The sequence below is a fragment of the Mus musculus genome, chromosome X (genome assembly GCF_000001635.26).
Source record: "Mus musculus strain C57BL/6J chromosome X, GRCm38.p6 C57BL/6J".
Lineage (NCBI taxonomy): Eukaryota > Metazoa > Chordata > Mammalia > Rodentia > Muridae > Mus > Mus musculus.
In genome coordinates, this window is record NC_000086.7 from 99010779 (window position 1) to 99028332 (window position 17554).

General features: G+C 45.7%; 1 protein-coding gene across 2 annotated transcripts in view; it reads left to right on the top strand.

Moving 5' to 3' along the window:
* The window catches only part of Stard8 (START domain containing 8), a 71796-nt gene that overhangs the window by 7846 nt on the left and 46396 nt on the right, over positions 1-17554 (top strand). For both annotated transcript variants that reach the window (XM_006527998.2, XM_006528002.2), the window contains exon 2: positions 6139-6172. In XM_006527998.2, the coding sequence (XP_006528061.1) occupies positions 6139-6172 (34 nt within the window). The remainder of the gene's footprint in view (positions 1-6138; positions 6173-17554) is intronic.

The following is a 17554-nucleotide window of genomic DNA, read 5'->3' on the forward strand; positions in this document are numbered from 1 at the left end:
TGTCCAGCCGTTTGGTGGTCACCTGTGCTCCTGATGCCAGGATGCATACATGCCAGGCCAGTGGGTAGCTCTGAGGCTGGGGCTGCCAAGGTAAAGCAAGAAGGAAGTCATGCACTTGGAAAATGGAGTTGAGGCCATGGAAATGGTCACAGGTCAACCTTCTCTGGCCTTTCCTGTGCCCCGAGTTGGATCACTCAGAGAGCTAGAGGGGAAAAGTAGCTGTGGTGGGGCAACGAAGTAACTGAAAACAATACACCCCAGCTCCACCTCTGCCTCTTCCTCTGTGCCACAGTTTCCTTGCCTACCCTTCAGGGAAGAACATACACTTTACTTTCTGACTGCAGGAATGGTATATGTGAAAAAGCCTGCCATATAGTAGACGTTCAGTAAACATGGATCAATATGAAGATAGAAGACATACTACTCTGCATGTTCTTGAGCCCATGGCTTGGGCCCTCCTTTGTCTCTCTTGTAAAATAAAGGAAATGTATACACCTGCCATTTCTTTCTGCCCTCTGACTTTGGAAAGCCTATTGCTGAAGGTATCCTGTGGAAGCAAAAGAATAATGGCAAATACCGATGCTATCACCTTGTGTTTCAGGAAGTGAATTGTTTAAACAATCTCCTGGTCTTCTTATCCTCAACTCTCTCCTCCCACCTCTGGTCACACTAGTTCGAAGCCTGGAGATAAGGCTCGCTCTAAGCCTGCTCTGTTCTTCCTAAAAAGATTCCCAAGCTTTTGGCAGGAAGGAGCATCTGTGTTGACTGGTGGGAAAGTCAAATCTTTGGGACAGGACATTCCTGAGATTATCTAGGGAACCCCTGGGGCTTGGAGCTTCTCTTTTACTCTCTTCCCAGCTTGGCTGTTAGCCTGCTAAGGCAATACAGTAGAGGGAGTTAGGAGAACACTTGAGGGGCCTTAGGATGTAACTCAGCTGAGAAAGAAGTGCTTGTCTAGCATACATGAAGCTTTGTATTCTATCCGGAGTGTGATATCTAACCAGATATGGTGACACACACCTGTAATTTCCAGTAGCCAGGAGAGTCTGGAGTCCAATGTCATCCTAAGCTACACAGTGACTTTTAAGCTAGCTATGAAAGGCCCTGTCTTAAATAAAGGGCAGGGTTGTCTCAAAAGGAGCTCTACAAAAGCAATCTAGAAGCATTTCTTCTATTGCTCTCAACCAACTAGGGTTGTTCTTTACCTTTCTGTTATATGTAAGGATAGGAATTGCTAGGAACCTATCATTATAGAGGCAAGTGAAGTCTAGACTGACCGTGTCCTTAAATCCAGCTCTCCACTGCTCTTATATAGAACAGAGAGTTATACATTCCACCATCATCAGACATATATTAAACACTAGTGCATGTTCCCAGGACACTGGCGTAGGGTTTAAAAGTGGAACCATGACAGAAGTGTTCCAATATAGGAATAGTGACAAGCTCAGTCTAGCCCCAGTCAACATGTCATCCTCTACCTATCCAGTTGTTGTCATACTAAACTTCAAGCTTCTCTAAGGACCCAGCCTGTGTCCCAGCTTCTCACATCCACTGAGAGCCTGGACCAATCCATCACCCACTGCAGGCCTAGCAAGTTTACTGAGTATACTAAATAGCATACTCACATACACACTCACGCACACACACACACACACACACACACACACACACACACACATATAGGTTGAGAAATTCATATACCCACCTACCAGCTGAAAGACTTTGGGAACCTGAATATTCAGCTCTAGAGGGGCCAGGGGACCTTGCTTTTCATGGTAACCATGGTCTGTGTTGGCAAAATCTGGGCTGGGCCTGGGGGTGGGTGGTGAAGTCCCAGTGTGAAGAAAGGAGGGCCAGACCATGAATAGGGCTCTGTGTGGCCAAGCTGAGAGGACTGGGGGAGGCTGGAATGTGAGGAACGTGCTCTCATGACTGTGGCCTGAGGCCTGGCTCTACAGCACAGGGTTGATCAGGGGTGACGGGATAGCGGGGCAACAAAGGTGGAGCATGAAGCCAAGAAAACAGGCAAGGAAAGGAGAAATGGCTATCCAAGTCTCCCCTCAGATAGCAGAGCAAGGGCTGTGGAGAGCTTGTAGGCTGGGCAGCAGTGGACTTGGTTTCCACCCATATGAGTGAGAGTTCTGGATCCCATTGCCCCATTGTCTGGACCAAGCCTTGTACTCTGTTTCTGAGTTTTATGCCAGCATCTATCCTGGCAGGTCAGATACCTAGATGTCATCCAGAAATCTTTTTTTTTCTCATCTTCTGGCTTCTACCATGTGAATAGCCTTTTTGTTTATTGGTTCTCCGTTCCTATTCCAAAGGTCTCTGCCCAATCCTGAGCCTTACTACTTCTCTGATCTCTCAGTCTGGTTTTGCTTGATGTCCTACCCACCCCTCATGCAATATCTAGAGCAGAGGACCTCAACCTTCCCAGTGCTGCAGCCTTTTAATACAATTCCTCATGGTGTAGTGACCCCCAACCATAACATTATTTTTGTTGCCACTTCACAACTGTAATTTTGCTACTGTTATGAACCATAGTGTAAGTATCAGATATGCAGGATATCTGATATGTGACCCCTTCATATGTTGAGAAGCACGGATCTAGGATAACATTCTGAAACACAAATCTATGGGCTGGGGAGTAATTCACACTTGCCAAGCATGCATGAGGCCCTAGGGTCAATCCCCAGCATACAAACCAACGAATACAAGAGAACTCAAAACTGTGAACAGCCCATAGTTGTTCTTGTCTGTAATTTCAGCATTTAGATCATTGAAGCAAGAGGATTGGCTTATGTTTGAGGCTAACTTGAACCATATAGTGAGTTCTAGGACAGTCTGGGCCATGAAGTAACACCCCAATTAAGACTACAGAAACACCCAAGGACAAACCAAACTGACCAAACAAACAAACAGCAGCTCAACACCGCCACCACCAAAACCAGACCAAACCAACCAAATAACAACAGCAAATTACAGCTTGAATCTGTTTGTGTTCATTCTTTGTTTAGGCCCTTTTAATGGTCTTCCAGGCTGACATAGCCCTTCATAATCTGGGGCTGATCTGGTTGCTATCTGATACTCTACTCTCCAGCCAGACTACTGGCAGTTCCAGTTTCTCAAAGAACCTGATTGGACCCCTTCTTCCCCTTCTCGATGCTCTACCCTTTGATTGTCATGCTTTCTTGCCCCTTTGTCTGCCTTCAAGACTTGATCCAAGTGCTTTGAGAAGGGCCTCGTAGCAAAGTATCCTCCTACTCCCCCCAACTCCCAAATGACTTCCTCTGCTCAGTCCAGAAAGCTTTCTGCAGTGGGGTTGGTAAGAGTTGAACATATGACACCTTCCACATGTAGCTTGAATTCACAGACAGGGAATTCTGTCTGATTTGTCTCAGTTCCAGAGTTCCTAGCATAGGGCCTACTCCTGAGGGGATATCTAGGAAATGAATTAGGGAATGAATAAACATAAATAAAAATCACTACTAATCTTGGCTTTTTTTTTTTGCTTTAGGGTCTTTCTGTATACCCAGGCTGGCCTTAAGCTTGCAATTCTTATGCCTCAATCTCTAGATTGCTGGAGTTCCAGGTGTCCACCACCACTTCCAGCTCAGAGTGACTGTCTTCTTGATTTTGCCCTTATGGCTCTTGGGTTCAGAACTCCCAGATCTTGCAGCAATATGTTCAACAAGCAGGAGACAAGAAGGACCACTGTACCAGCATGCAGGTGGTCACACTCCATCTTATACTATGAGGCTTTCAGCTAGCTACCAGATAAACATCAATCAGGACTGACAGCAAAATTAAAGTGGGAGTAGATGTGGCAATTCCTTAGTGAAGGTAGAATCCTTGAGTTTGAATGAAGCCTGGATTACATGAGACCGAGTAGGGGAGATGGACAGGAGGGGGTGGGAGGGAGAACACTGGATCCCAAACCCTCCTTTGCAACTTTTTTATTTTGGGAAAGGGTCTCGCTACATAGCTCAGGTTAGCATTGAATTCACTCTGTAGCACAGGCAGACACTGGATTTGTCTTGGCCTCTTGAATATCTACTTTCATAGGCCTATACCACCAGGCTCTCCTCTACTTATCTTGTGAACAAGCTTGAATTTTATCATACTCATGATGAATTAATTGGGCCAGTAGTAGGATAGGGTATGAGGGGCTTCATGAGACTAGAAGAGGACTGCAGAGTAGCTGTCTGTCCCAACTGTTAGCCCACTTCCTAATTTCCCAGAATTGACCTCATGGGCCCCTTCTTTGTCCCTTCTTCCACCCATTTGTCCTTCTCATTCTTATCTCCCCTTTATCCACCATTGACAATTATATTGTCTTGCTCACTTATAGCTCCACCTTGTAGCTTTTTCAGAGAACTTTCATATCTGTCTCTTTCTGAGCACGCTTCTCTGATGCTTGAACTTTCTGTCTATCTCACAAACATTTTTAAGAGGTGATAAATGAACAATAAACTGAATATGCTTCCAATCCCTTCTTTTTCATGTGGTCAAATGTGTTCTTTGAGCAGAGACTTGGCTTGTAGCTCTTCTACGGTGATCTAGGTTGGAGACAAGTATTCCTAAGATTAGGTGTCATTGGGACTAAGTGCCTGTATCAGGCGTGGTCATCATTGTCCTGAGGGTAAGAGACCTGGTACCTTTTCAGCCAACCCCTTTGCTGATAACATTTTGGTTGATTTCAAGTTGTAAGCAAGCAAGAAGATGCTATCTCTGAAAAATCATCTTTCCTTCCTTCCTTCCTTCCTTCCTTCCTTCCTTCCTTCCTTCCTTCCTTCCTTCCTTTTTTACTTTTTTCTTCCTCTAACAGCTTGATCACTATCATTTCAGTAAAGCTTCTGACATTGTTTGTCTGAAAACACACACAAGCCTTCTGATAGGTATCTCTGCTTCCATTACAGCGTTGCACAGCAGCCCAAATGACCCTTGTAAGGTTGAAATCCCATCTTATTCTGGACCTCTTTGCTGAGAAGCCAAGATCCTCTTGCTGACTTCCAAAGCCCTGCAGACTTTTGGCTGTCACCCATCCCCTCTTGCTTCAGGTTTTTCCTGGAAGGTCATGCATCAGATCTTCCTATAGATCTCTCCTTCTTATCTTCGCTGAACAGGTTGCTGTTCAAAGTTCAGTTCCTGGGAGAGGCTCACCGTGTCCACTTCCTAGTCACTCTTCCCTGCCACTTTGTAACTCAAAGTGTCTCCTTGGGTCTTGTGATGCCTGACATGTTATTGTTTCTTTGTTTATTGATTGTCACTTCCCACTAAGAAGTGTCTGCCATAAGGACCTTATTTGTCTAGGGGGTTGTTATACTCTTAACATCTAGCATGGGGTTTTGTAGATATTTGCTGAACAAATTCATAAAGTATTTTTAAGATACTGAAAACCATTGTTATAGACATTTTTTTTACAAAGCCTGTGAGGTCAGGATTTTTATATTCCTACTCCTAAATATACAGAAACCAAGACTCAAGTGATTATGAGTGTTATTCAGTGTTACATATAATCAGAAAAGGAAGGCTGCCCTCAACTTGGACTTTCCAGTTTTAAATACTGTTATTTCCACTAAAGAACCTTACTTCTAGCCTGTGCAGAGCTGAACATCTGTGCCACTAGATGCTTATTAATTCTCTGACAGTCTGTATTGTCAGGCATTGAAACTGTAGTATTGTGGGCTACTTGGGGGCACTCTTTTCTGTAAGACAAAAGTGAATCAGAAGTAGCCAGTTGAATAGGGGGAAGTAGTATAAAGTAGGTAGCTAGGAGTCTTGGACTATAGGCTCCACTTTTCTCCTTATTTAATCCTCTTCTAAGGGCCTCAATATGCCCTTCCATGAAATGGGTAGATTAAACTTGCTAGCTTTAAGGATTCTTTTTAAATTTTAATATATGTTTATTTCTAGTGTGGATATAGTGTGTGCTTGCCATGGCACAGATATGAAGATCAGAGGACAATTTGCAGGAATTAGGTCTCTCCTTCTACCATGAAGGTTCTGGGAATTAAACTCAGGTTGACAGGCTTGGTAAACAAGTACCTTTACCAGCTTAGCTCTTTTACTGACCCCTTTTCAATTCTGATACGTTCTTCCTGTGGTGCCATTATTTTTTCTCTGTTTTCTTTGCAGTGCTTCCCGTTGCTGCCAGGGAGAAAGAATGTCGGTAAGTATGCAAGACGCACCTCACAAATGACTTCCAAGGAGATAAAGCCTCCCTGTGATCTGTATGGACTAGCTGATCATCTCAGGGAATGGAGGCAGTGGCCGAGTGGCAAAGCTAGTGACAGTTCCGTCTGCCACGCAGGCACATCCTGCCTCCTTCCCACCGTGCTTTTTGGCTCTCGCTTATGGGCAGTGCCTCTTCATTTCTCTGAGAGGAGGGTCTGGTTCTTGTCTGTGAGCCAGGGGAGGATTTCCCTCCAGAGCTATCAGCACGTGGCAGCCACCCATGTGCTTCCCTTGTTCCCAGCTGCCTTCTTCCCACTGGTGCGTGGACTATGGTCGGGCAAGGCATCAGGAAAGGGGTGTGGGGAAATGGAGGGAAAAGGGAGGCTTGATAGTTTGGGTTCATGTCCATGACATGCCAATCCTTGCTGTGTGTGAAGGGATTCCAAGATGAGAGATAGGCTCCAGGACTAGTTAGATTAGGGGACAGATGTAGTTAAATAAGTCCCTCTGCTCTTTGAGAAGATTCTTTGAGTCTGACCTCCTATCTTCCTTCTGTCTCCTGGTGTTGACTTGGATGTGACTCAGCCTTGGTAGTCTGCAAGCATCTTCACTGTGCTGGAGAGAGTGAAGCTGACTAGAGACGCTACTTTCAAAAAACGAGACAAAGTAGGTTGCTAGGCAGGAAAGGGTTTGCAGTCAGTACCAGAACTTAGAGCCTAGGTCAGGCTTTGCTGAGATCACAGGGTTGTAGCCATTGTCATTCACTTATCTTTTTTTGTCAGGAGGAGCCCATGACTTGAATGAGCAGCATTCCCAGGCGGTGCTTAGGGGTGGTGGTCCCTGAAAACAGGGAGTCATCAGTGAGGTGAAAGGCGTGGTGAGGCCTCCGGTGAAAGCCTTAGAAGGGACAATAGGAACCCAGCTGTCAGGGACCTCCCAAGACCGCTGGAGCTGCTTTAGGTGCAGTCTTACTGGAAGCCAGGGGGCATTTGGTGACTTCCCAGGGACCTTTTCCACTTGAGGAAGCCAAGTTCTTGGGTGGTGGCTTCTAAAAAGGAGAACTGCGGGGCGAGGTGTTTATCCGCATTGCTATGACAGCAGATGAGAGGGACCTATTTTGAAGAAGCATTGCTTTAACAAGCACACAGCATGCATCTGCTTCTCAAGAGCGCATCATCATTCCAGGACTTCTTGCTGAGCACAGTTCCTTCTCTGTCGCAGAGACCTCTGGGAGCACAAGTTCTGGGTGCTGCCCATACTAGGAGAATGACCAACTTCTCCATTTCTCAGACACCAGCTGCATGGGCTAAAAGAAACCCCTCGGGCCCTGAAATAGTGACCTCCCCCCCATTCCAGACAAATGCACTTACAGCTGCCAAGTGGTCTCATTAGGAATATCTGTGCTGGGGAGCCAGAGATAAAAGCTCGGTTGGTAGACTACTTACCAAACATGCAGGAAACTCTGGGTTCAATATGTAGGGCAGCAAAAATGAGGTGTGGTAGGGGAGACCAGATGGTAAGGGGATCAGAGGTCAAGGTCATCCGGGTGTTCATACTATGCTATAAAAAGAATATCTGTGCAAAACTGGCATGTTTGTGCTAAGCCCTGGGAGGATGGGTTCTTTGTGGCCTCCAGAGGAGAGACGAATATTTTTTTAGAGGGTGGCAGGCGAAGGCAACCTCTCCTGCCACCATCTAGGAAATGGAGATGGGACTACTTTTCTTTCTATTGGTTTGGGTTCAAGTTTGAAAAAAAAATGTCTATTGGAGAGTATGTTCTCAGGAAGACAAGTCAGCAGCAATTAGGAGTTTGAATTAATGTGGTAGTTGCAGCATCAAGGCACTAGATAAGATGTCACTCCACATCTCATCGGCTGAGTCCCAGGTAGTCTCTTCCTTTCTGGAGTGCTAGCCACATCAGTGGGATGGCACTTCTCCCTCAAGACTCACGTGGATCACAAGGAAGAGTGCACTGCCAACGTTCAAGTTGTTCTGACCAGCAGCGGATAGATATGCTAAAAGTGGAGTGAGCCAGAGCAAATGAGCACGGTCTTTGCACAAGGATTAGACACAGGAACAGTAAAATGCATGTGGCTCACACCTGCGACCCCAGCATTCAGGAAGCAGAGGCAAAGGCCCAAGGATGATGGTTTCCAGGCTGCCATAGTTACATAGTGAGAGCCTGTATTTAAAAAAAAAAAGTGTCAAAGTAGTGAACGAAGTGATTATTTCTGATATTTCACTGCTAGTATGAGCAGAAAATCTTGTTTTACTTTATAACTTTTGTCGAATAGGCAGTGTGTTTGTGTTTCAAAATTCAGGAGTTTTACAAAACCAAAATGTCTTCTCGCTCCTGCCTCTCAATTGCTGAACAGACCTCTTGGAGGTGGCCAATGTTACCAGCTTTTAGGTTCCTTGATGAGTTGAGATGGTCTGAAGACAGAGAGCTGCCTGATACAGTGGGGGGTGGGGAGAGGGGCATGCGGAAAGGGTGTCAGAGGAAGAACTGTGGGGGCAGGAAATGTGGGGTGGTAGAGTCAGCATTTGTTTGGGAGTTAGTCTGGACTCTGGCCCCTCTGCTGGAACTACCCTTAAGAAAGAATCCTTCCCTTCTAGGAATCTCAGTGCAGCCACGTGCCCATGGAATGCTAGCATTGCAGAACAGAGGGGCGCAGGAGAGGACCAGCCAGAGAACTTTTAGGGGCAAAAAACCCAAAATCAACTACAACAACAACAACAACAAAAACCCAGCCAAGATAGTTCCTAAAATCTAGCAGTTGCTTGCTTATTAAGACAAGTTAACCAAAGATTTCTGAGATAGTTTTATTTCTCTCTGTTCTGTGGACAGAGGAAAATGTGATATGAGAGTTCATGGGGTCTCTTGTTATGATCTTACCTTAGCAAAGAGCGAGAGGAATGTCCCTCTCACTTCAACTCAGGTGGACCCTCCAGAGCCCCTGCTATCAGGGTCCCTTTCTGCTCCCTTCAGGTCTTCCCACCATGCTCTTGAAGCATGTATTGTTTCCGTGATGGATAGACTTCTGGAACCTGACAGAAACCCACTTCCTCTAAATAAAACCATAATTCAAACCATTCTCTAATACTTGATTGTAGCTGGGTTAGGGTTGGGGGAGTGTTGGTGGCTAGCAGAAGATCTCTATTTTGGCTTTCTTTGCCCTTTGCCAGTTGTGTGACTTTAGACTTCTTCCTTCTCCTCTCTGGGTCTAAGTGTTCCTAGCTATGCAATGTATTCCTCTTCACTCAAGTACCAGTAAGTTATATGTTTCTCTGAAACTCAGTCACTCCACTGCAGACTCCACATTTCTATGGAAGCCATTAGCTCCCCTGTCTAGTAGCCTGCAGAGATGAGGGGGGCCCGGGCCTTTCTTCCTACCACTCCGTGCCAAATCCTCTCTGAGGCCCCTTGCTCCTGCTGCACAAAGCTTCTTTGTTGCCCAAAGCTATTCAGAGCCACTCTCCAGGCTGCTGCCGAAATGGTTGCAGCAACCTGGGGGGTAATACTTTGCCTGTAACCAGAGCTCCCACTCCCAACCTGACTGGCTCCAGTCTGGCTGCAAGCTTGTCTTCTGTACTGGACTCGGCCTATCAACTGAGTCTACCAATTCTTGGGGTGGGGCAGGGGCATAGGATGGCCAATGTAAAAGGTAGAAAATAGAAACAGATTTCTTCATTTAAATACATGAATCCAAGATACTATTGGATGTCACCTCCCAAACTCAGGAGGGCAGGAGACTAAAATATGAAGCATATGAAAACCATCATCTCCGTCAGAGCCCAGGCCACTTCCTTCATTTGAAAAGAACTAAATCATTCTTATAACTGATTCTTGATAGATTCAACCACTCCGCATTTGCTCTTTTGCAAAGAATATTTGCAGACCATGACTTGCTTATCATTCGACATATTTTCTCCAGCAACTTCAAAGATCATAAACATCTACTTAGTTGGAAGCGTATCTGGAATGGATTATCATTTAAGACAGGAAATCTTTCAGCCATAATCAAAAGTAAATACAGCTAAGGCAGCCACACTGGCTTTGAGCTGAGAAGACGGAGCATCTAGTCCCATCTCTGCCATCAACACCTTCTCCGTTGGTTGCTTTTATTGAACCTTAGTTTCATCATCTATCCAGTGAGAAGTTCGAACCAAAAAAATCATCATGGTCTCCTGCACTTTGACTCTGTATTCTCTGTCTCACCCCTATACTATCCTGCATTATGCCAGGAGTCAAACTAAGATGTAGGATTGGTGGAAAGTGCAAATTCAGGATTTTGGGGGAGGGATTTCCAGAACTGTGTAGACCCCCTAAGTACTCCCTTTGAGGTCAAAGGTGCTGTGAAGCCTAGCCTCCCAGTTCTTGTTTTCAACACGACATATCAGAGGTCATCTCAGGCTTATAGACACAAGTCAGAAGAATGCATGGAGGCACAGTGTATACTTACAAACTCTCATAGCTCAAGCCAACCCAGAAGATCAGACTATAGAATGGAGTAGGGATTGCAGGTAATGTGTCAGAGAAGAATCTGGAAGGTGCTATCGGACACTGCCACAAAAGGGCATGTGGTCCCTTCAAACTCACCACCAGAGACCACAGTTTTCAGCCTGCCTCAGGAAACCCCCTCATCCTGGACTCCCTTTCTTGGTTAATGCATCAATAGCCACTCAGCCACTCAAGCAAGAATTATGGGTGTCCCCTGGACTCTGTCATCCTTCTTATTTGCTAACATTCGGCCACTAAGTCATATACAAGAGATCTCTTTGTAATGCTTCCTCCTAAATTTGCCCCTTCTTTGCCACCCACACTATCACAGCCCTCCATCTGGACCTACAGGAGCACAGGCACGGATGGATTCTACTGTTACATAACTTCTGTCTACCACCAAGCTTTTTGTACACTTTCCCTCCTCCTTCTCCTCCTCCTCCTCCTCCTCTTCCTCTTCCTCCTCCTCTTCCTCCTCCTCTTCCTCCTTCTCCTCCTTCTTCTCCTCCTCTTCCTCCTCCTCCTTCTTCTCCTCCTCTTTCTCCTCCTTTTCCTCCTTCTCCTCTTCTTCCCCTCCTCCTTCTTGTCCTCCCCTCCTCCTCCTCCCCTCTTCCTCTTCCTCTTCCTCTTCCTCCTCCTCCTCCTCCTCCTCCTCCTTTTCCTCTCCCCCTCCTTATCTCTTTTCCTCATTTTACTTATAGTACCAAGAATCAAACCCATGGCCACATGTGTTAGGAAACTTCTCTTTCACTGAACTTCCTTTGCTTTGCCAGGTTGTCAAGCCACAATCTAGACATCATTTCCATTTTGCCTCTGTTTCTATTATAACACATTACCTGGTCCGATATTCTTTTCTCTCATCTATTTAGTAGACCATGAGCTCTGATATATTATCTACATGCCTGACCCCTGTATCCCCACAACTAAGCTGAGGACTTCACACAAACAGTGAATCTGTCATGGACTGTCTTTAATTTTCTGATGGTAGAGCCAAAGAACTTCTGGCAATAGGATTGGTGAATTATTATACTTTCTTCCCTGTCATTTCAGCTCTGAATCCATCTATTACAAATCAACAGAAAGCCTCACTGGTTTCAGATGGCAAAATGTCTCAGCTCCCCTTTTTTATACCATTCCTGCTATCTGACTAGTTTGGCTCTGTCCAAACTCTCTAGGAATTGTGAAGCCTTTGATATTTATACTCAGTTCAAAGTCTCCATCCTCCCCTTCCTCCTCCTGTGCTGCTTTGAGACAGTCTCACTATGTAGTCCAGGAGAGCTTCATGCTTGCAGCTCTCTGCAAAATTCCCATGTCTCACCTTTCTGGATGTTATGATTTCAAGTACCCACCTCTATGCCTAGTGAACATTACTAATATCAAGTCCTAATTGGGTGTAAACCAATTTCTGCTTATTGGTCCAGTGTTTGCCCCTTGGAGATTCATGAGAGTGAATTCATGAGAAAGGGAAGATTTCTTCTTCCCCGTGACTACTGGCATTTGCACTTTTCTGGTGTTTGAGGCAGAAGGAATCTTATTGCTCGTGTAGACCAATGTGTGCATTAAAGTTGGGAACTTAAAACTGAGTGCAAGGAAGTGACTACAGAAGAACATATAGATAGCTAGATGAGTGACAAACTGGAGACAAGTTCCTACTCTTCTCAAGGTTCTCGTCAGACTGTCCTTTCCCAGAGCGAATAACCTTGGCTCTAAGATCTTCTCCCCCAGCCCCAGGTAGCCTCCTGATGGCCAGGGAGATGAAGTACTGTGCTGTTGATTGCTTCATGACAGCTTCTATCTGCTGTGTAGGGCAAACTGGTGTCTGAAGCAGACTTGAGTCTTGTCCCAACCTGAATGCTGCTTCTCATTCCACCCTTCTTCTCAAAGGTCTGCATCCACTCAAACAGCCCCCTCCCCCTCGCCAGTGCAGGACAGCCTGGGGCCAGCTTTCCCAGTCCCTTTCTGAACTGTTTGCTGGAGGTTCCTGCTGTGTGACCTTCCACATCCCAAATCCAGAAACAGGAAGAGTTGATTTCATTTGCATTTTTGAGAAGAAAAATGAAAACATAGGAAATGGGGTTCCTGGGAACACAGGCTTCCAATCCTGTGTGCCATTTGTCCCTGGAACAGGATAGTTCTGGGCATACATTCCACAGAGGAAGGGAATGGCCTTCCATATTAAAAACAAAACAGGGAGCCCTTCAAGGTTTGGAAAGAGAAAAGGGCCAAAGGGAGACTTTTAAGCAGGGGAAGGGCAGTAGGTTGAAACTCTCCATCCCATTCTCACTGACAACTGTCATTCTTTGATCCCACCACTGTTATCGACACATCTGACCCCTGGCAATGTCCTGCTTCGAGTTGTGCTATGGCTAAAGGAAGAGTTGGCCTTCTCTGAGGATACCCAAAGGACACTCGCTCATAACCTTCCATTAAAGCCCAGAGGGAACAGACATTAATTGCGCGCGCGCGCGCGCACACACACACACACACACACACACACACACACACACACACACACACACAGAGAGAGAGAGAGAGAGAGAGAGAGAGAGAGAGAGAGAGAGAGAGAGAACACAGCGCCCAGGCTTTGCAGAATACAAGCTTCTTGTTTTTAGAAACCCAGTGAAGAGCAGTGCCTTGCCTTACCCCAGCTGTTTCCTGGGATAACCACTTTAGCACTACTGACAAGCTGCTGTGAGTGTGCTTGGCTTTGCTGTCTCAGCTCTCTACCACTGAGAAGTAGGGACCATCATGTGACCCTGCCTATGAAAATACTAGGAGGGTCAATGCAAAAGGGTAAGTTAGAAAAAACAGAAGAAGTGCCCAATATTCCTGGATTTCTAGATCTTTTACAGTTCTGGTTTCTGGGCTGACAAGCATGAATAGTTGGCAGCTAGCTTCCAGGGTAAAAGTGTAGTTGTGCCTTTGGGCTTCAGAGAAATATAAAATATAGCCCTGCAAGAAAATCAGCTCTGCCCACCCCTGAAGTTTCTATAGATGTACACGTCACATAGGAAATGCTGGATCCTTGATTTTGCTGCAGAAAGTAATTGCAGGACTAGGTAGTGTAGCGAGTGAGGGGATCTTCACTGGCAACAAAACGTAATGATCCTGCTTGTGTGGTTCCCAGGAAGTATCCAGAGGAGTAAGGCCGGGCTCCAGGTTATACATGCATTAAGCAAAGTGTCTTGCTAATTTTACATTTTCATTTGAGAATTATACATAATTCTGTATAAGAGAAATATTGTCTCTATGTGGTCCCTGTTCACAGCAAATGTTAATTGTGCCAGAATTCCTTGTTCTCACCTGACCAATATCAACCAGACTCCAGAGGGAGAGATTCCTTTCTCTTCCTGTGTCGTCCCAGTTTTTCTCTCCTCCCTTTCAAAGACCTATCCATCCTTGACACCAATCAAGCAAAAGAAAGGAAGGGAGGGAGGAAAGGAGGAGGGAGGGAGGGAGGGAGGGAAAAGGAAAAAAGAAAGGAACTCTAGAGCGGCAAGAGAATTCAGAGTTGAGTCTGAATTGTGACTGTCATGGCTGTAATACCTCTCCGAGACTCGGCTTTCTCTCTTTTTTTGTTCATGGTCCAGGCTGATCTGGAACTCATTATGTGGTTCAGGATGGTCTTGAACTAGTGATTTTTGTGTTTTATAGCCTTCTGAGCACCCTGATGAAGGCATGCACCACTAGCCCTGGCATTTCTCTACATTTGAAAACGGGGATCCCAATACACTGCTTTCAGACTGCAGGATCTAAGTGTGAGGACGGAATGAGAGTGTTCAGACAAGACATAGATGTTAATTACCGAATGGTGGCTCTATTACCACGGTCACTAACTCAGGCAGCAGAGTGGCTTTAAGGAGAGAGTTTTCCTTCCATCCAGAAATCTGACGTGAGATCACAAAAGCATCGGCTGAGGCTCAAGGAATAAATCCCCAGGCCTCTGGAATAGAGACTGCTTATGTTGAATCAGGATTCCAGAGCCCCCAGTCCCCCACTCCAGGGAGGTCAGAGCATGCAGGCCAGAGAGGAATTGCTGATAGATGGATGGCAGGATCAGAAATGCCTGGTGACCAGGTCTCTAAAGAGCAAGATGTGCTTTCTGTCTCAGGTCTGCCAATAAGCATCTTTGAAAAGGCTTCATTCCTGGGGACTAAAGTACAACTAGGCAGGATGTGTTGGCTTCGCTCCTAACAGACCCTCTGACCTTTGGCAATCCTTGTTCTCTCTGGGTCCTCTTTTCCTCATAATTAAGATGAGAGAATTGGAGTCTGTGGCTTTTTGTTTGGTTGTTGTTGGAGGTGGTCGTTTGTTGTTGTTGTTTTGTGCCTACATTGTTTCTATGATCCTCAGTTGGAAAGGGATTTGTCCTTGTCTTACCAAAAATGTAATCAGTTCCTGACCATCAGGTAGTATGACGCAAAATCCTGGGTTCTGGTAGAAAATGGCAAAAAGCAGTTGGAAGAACGGCCTTGCTTGGCCCCTATAATCCCTTCTGCCTGTGTCCTAACTGAACTGGTTCAGTTCGAGCTGTCCAGGGAAAACTGAGGGGCACATGGAGCAAGCAGGGGCTTCCCAAGCCTGGGGCTCTGTCCCAGGTACCACAATATAACATGCACTAGGGAAAGGGAATAGGAAATCCTACGAGTGTATGCACCTAGTCGTTCAGGAAGAATTCCTTTGTGGCAGGCCTGCTATCTCAGAAGTCAGCAACTGCCGAGGTGGGAGAATGGCAAACTCTGCAGTCTCACTTTGCAGACTCTAGTCTGTTTAGACCTTTGTCATCCTTGGAAGCCCAGTGCAAATATTGTCTCCTTCCTCTTCCAAATCCCCAGAACACTGTGTATCTGCTGTATCACATGGCTCATGTTCTGCCTGTTTGAGCTATTTCCTTTTATATATAGAATAAGTAAAATGCATGTTCCCGGTTAGAAAAAAAATTCTTTTTAACCATTGAGTCATTTCTCCAGCCCAACTCCAGGTCAAAATTTAAACCTGGATCTGCCTATCAAATCGAAGATAGTTTAAATTCCACAACCCACTACTGGAATTAGCCACTGTTAGAGTCAGTTTTCCCCCACCCCATCCATGATGTGTGTGTGTGTGTGTGTGTGTGTGTGTGTGTGTGTGTGTGATGTTTTATAGTTTGCCAGGAATTAATATCAGGGTTATTACAAATATAAAAGTTGTCCAGTGAGATTGCTCAGCAGGTAAAGAGCCCAGTAACCTAAGTTCCACCTTGAGAACTTACATAGCGGAAGGAGAGGACCAAGAACTGCAAGTCATACTCTGACCTCCACACATGCACGATAGTACTTGTTCATGCATGTAAGCATATAGGTACATGTGTGCATACACCACACATGCATACACACACACACACACACACACACACACACACACACTGGAGGCAGCAGGATTGTAAGTTTAAGGCTACCCTAAGCAATTTAATATGACCCCGACTCAAAGTGAAAACTGCCCCCCAAAAATAAATAAATAAACAAAACGAAGAAGAAAAAGGGAAAAAGAGAAAAGACTGAGCATATAGCTCTGCAGTACCTTGCTTGCCTAGCATGTATGAAACTCTTGGTTCTGTCTCCATTAGCTTAAAATAAATAAAAGCAGGGGCATGAGGGTTTTGAATGAGCGACTCCAGTGCTGGCTCTGGAGTCAAAACACTCTGGGTTAAGGTCTGGCTAGCCCCTTGCTGTCAAACCAACTTGAGTGAATTCTGTCTCCTCTTTGATCTGTAAATGGGCTAACCTTCCTATCTCGCTATCTCACAGGGTTGCTGTAAAAGCAAACCAGATGAAAGCAGCTAGGGAACTGCAAGGGGCTCTCTATTAATCTCCATGTTGTCTCTGCACCTTTGAAATAGAAACCTCAGCCCATCGGGAGCTCTGTCCCCAGTGCCCCTGGCTCCCGGTGTCTTGTGCAGAGCAGGCAGCTGGTGATGCTGGGCAGTGTGGGACGACAGCACCTCTGGGTTATGTGCTACACACCTAGAGCTGCTGATGCTTTGCTACTGCCGATTTCCAGGCTCACCGTCCCCTTGACCTTTCTTTGAAGCTAAACCTAGCTGAGGGAACCAGTTTTCTAAAATTGCTTGGCTTGTAAAATATTGTTGCTTCACCAAGTGGGCACTGGCCTGGCCTTGTCCCCGAGTACTTTCAATCTCTTTGAAATTTCTGCAAGCCTTGTTTCCGCTTTCTGCCTCTCTTAGCATCCAGTTCCTCAGATTCTGTTTTCAATGGATTCTTTCAGAGTTGCCTGCCAAAAAAAGAAATGTGTATTCATATAAAAGAAGCAGAAAGATACAGAGAAGAATAGTTAGCGTCCAAGTGAAGCAGATATAAAACTTTTGGCAATGAGAGGTGAAGAGAGCTGCAGAATGTCAGGCATTCCAAACTCCGATTGGTCCCTTTAAACAGTTGACAAACAGATGGGAAAACTGAGAGACCTGGAAAAGATAAGGGTCTTGTCAAGACAGTGGAGCAGCTTGGAAGGCTAGGTGAAGTGGGAAGGGGCAAGCCTCTGCAATGTATCTGTAAGCTGCAAGGCTAAAGTGGAGGGACCGAGCCTGGGGGAGGTAGGTGGAGCCAGAATAGAGATGAATGTGGCCACTGCAAAGAGAGTATCAATCAGGAGAAGCAGGCAGACCAGCTGCAAAATCCCCCACCCCCCAAAGTGGGAATAGCAGGAGGGTTGTGGTTTAGCAAGTTATGAATTTTACTGAGCAAGGGGAGGGAGAAGAGAGGAAGAGAAAGGTAGAGGAGCCAGAAAAAAAAAAAGAGTGGAATGAGAAGGAACTGGGAGAGTGGGGGTGATCTGGATTAACAAGGTCAGTAAAAACTGAAAATCTGTAAAGTCCTTCTG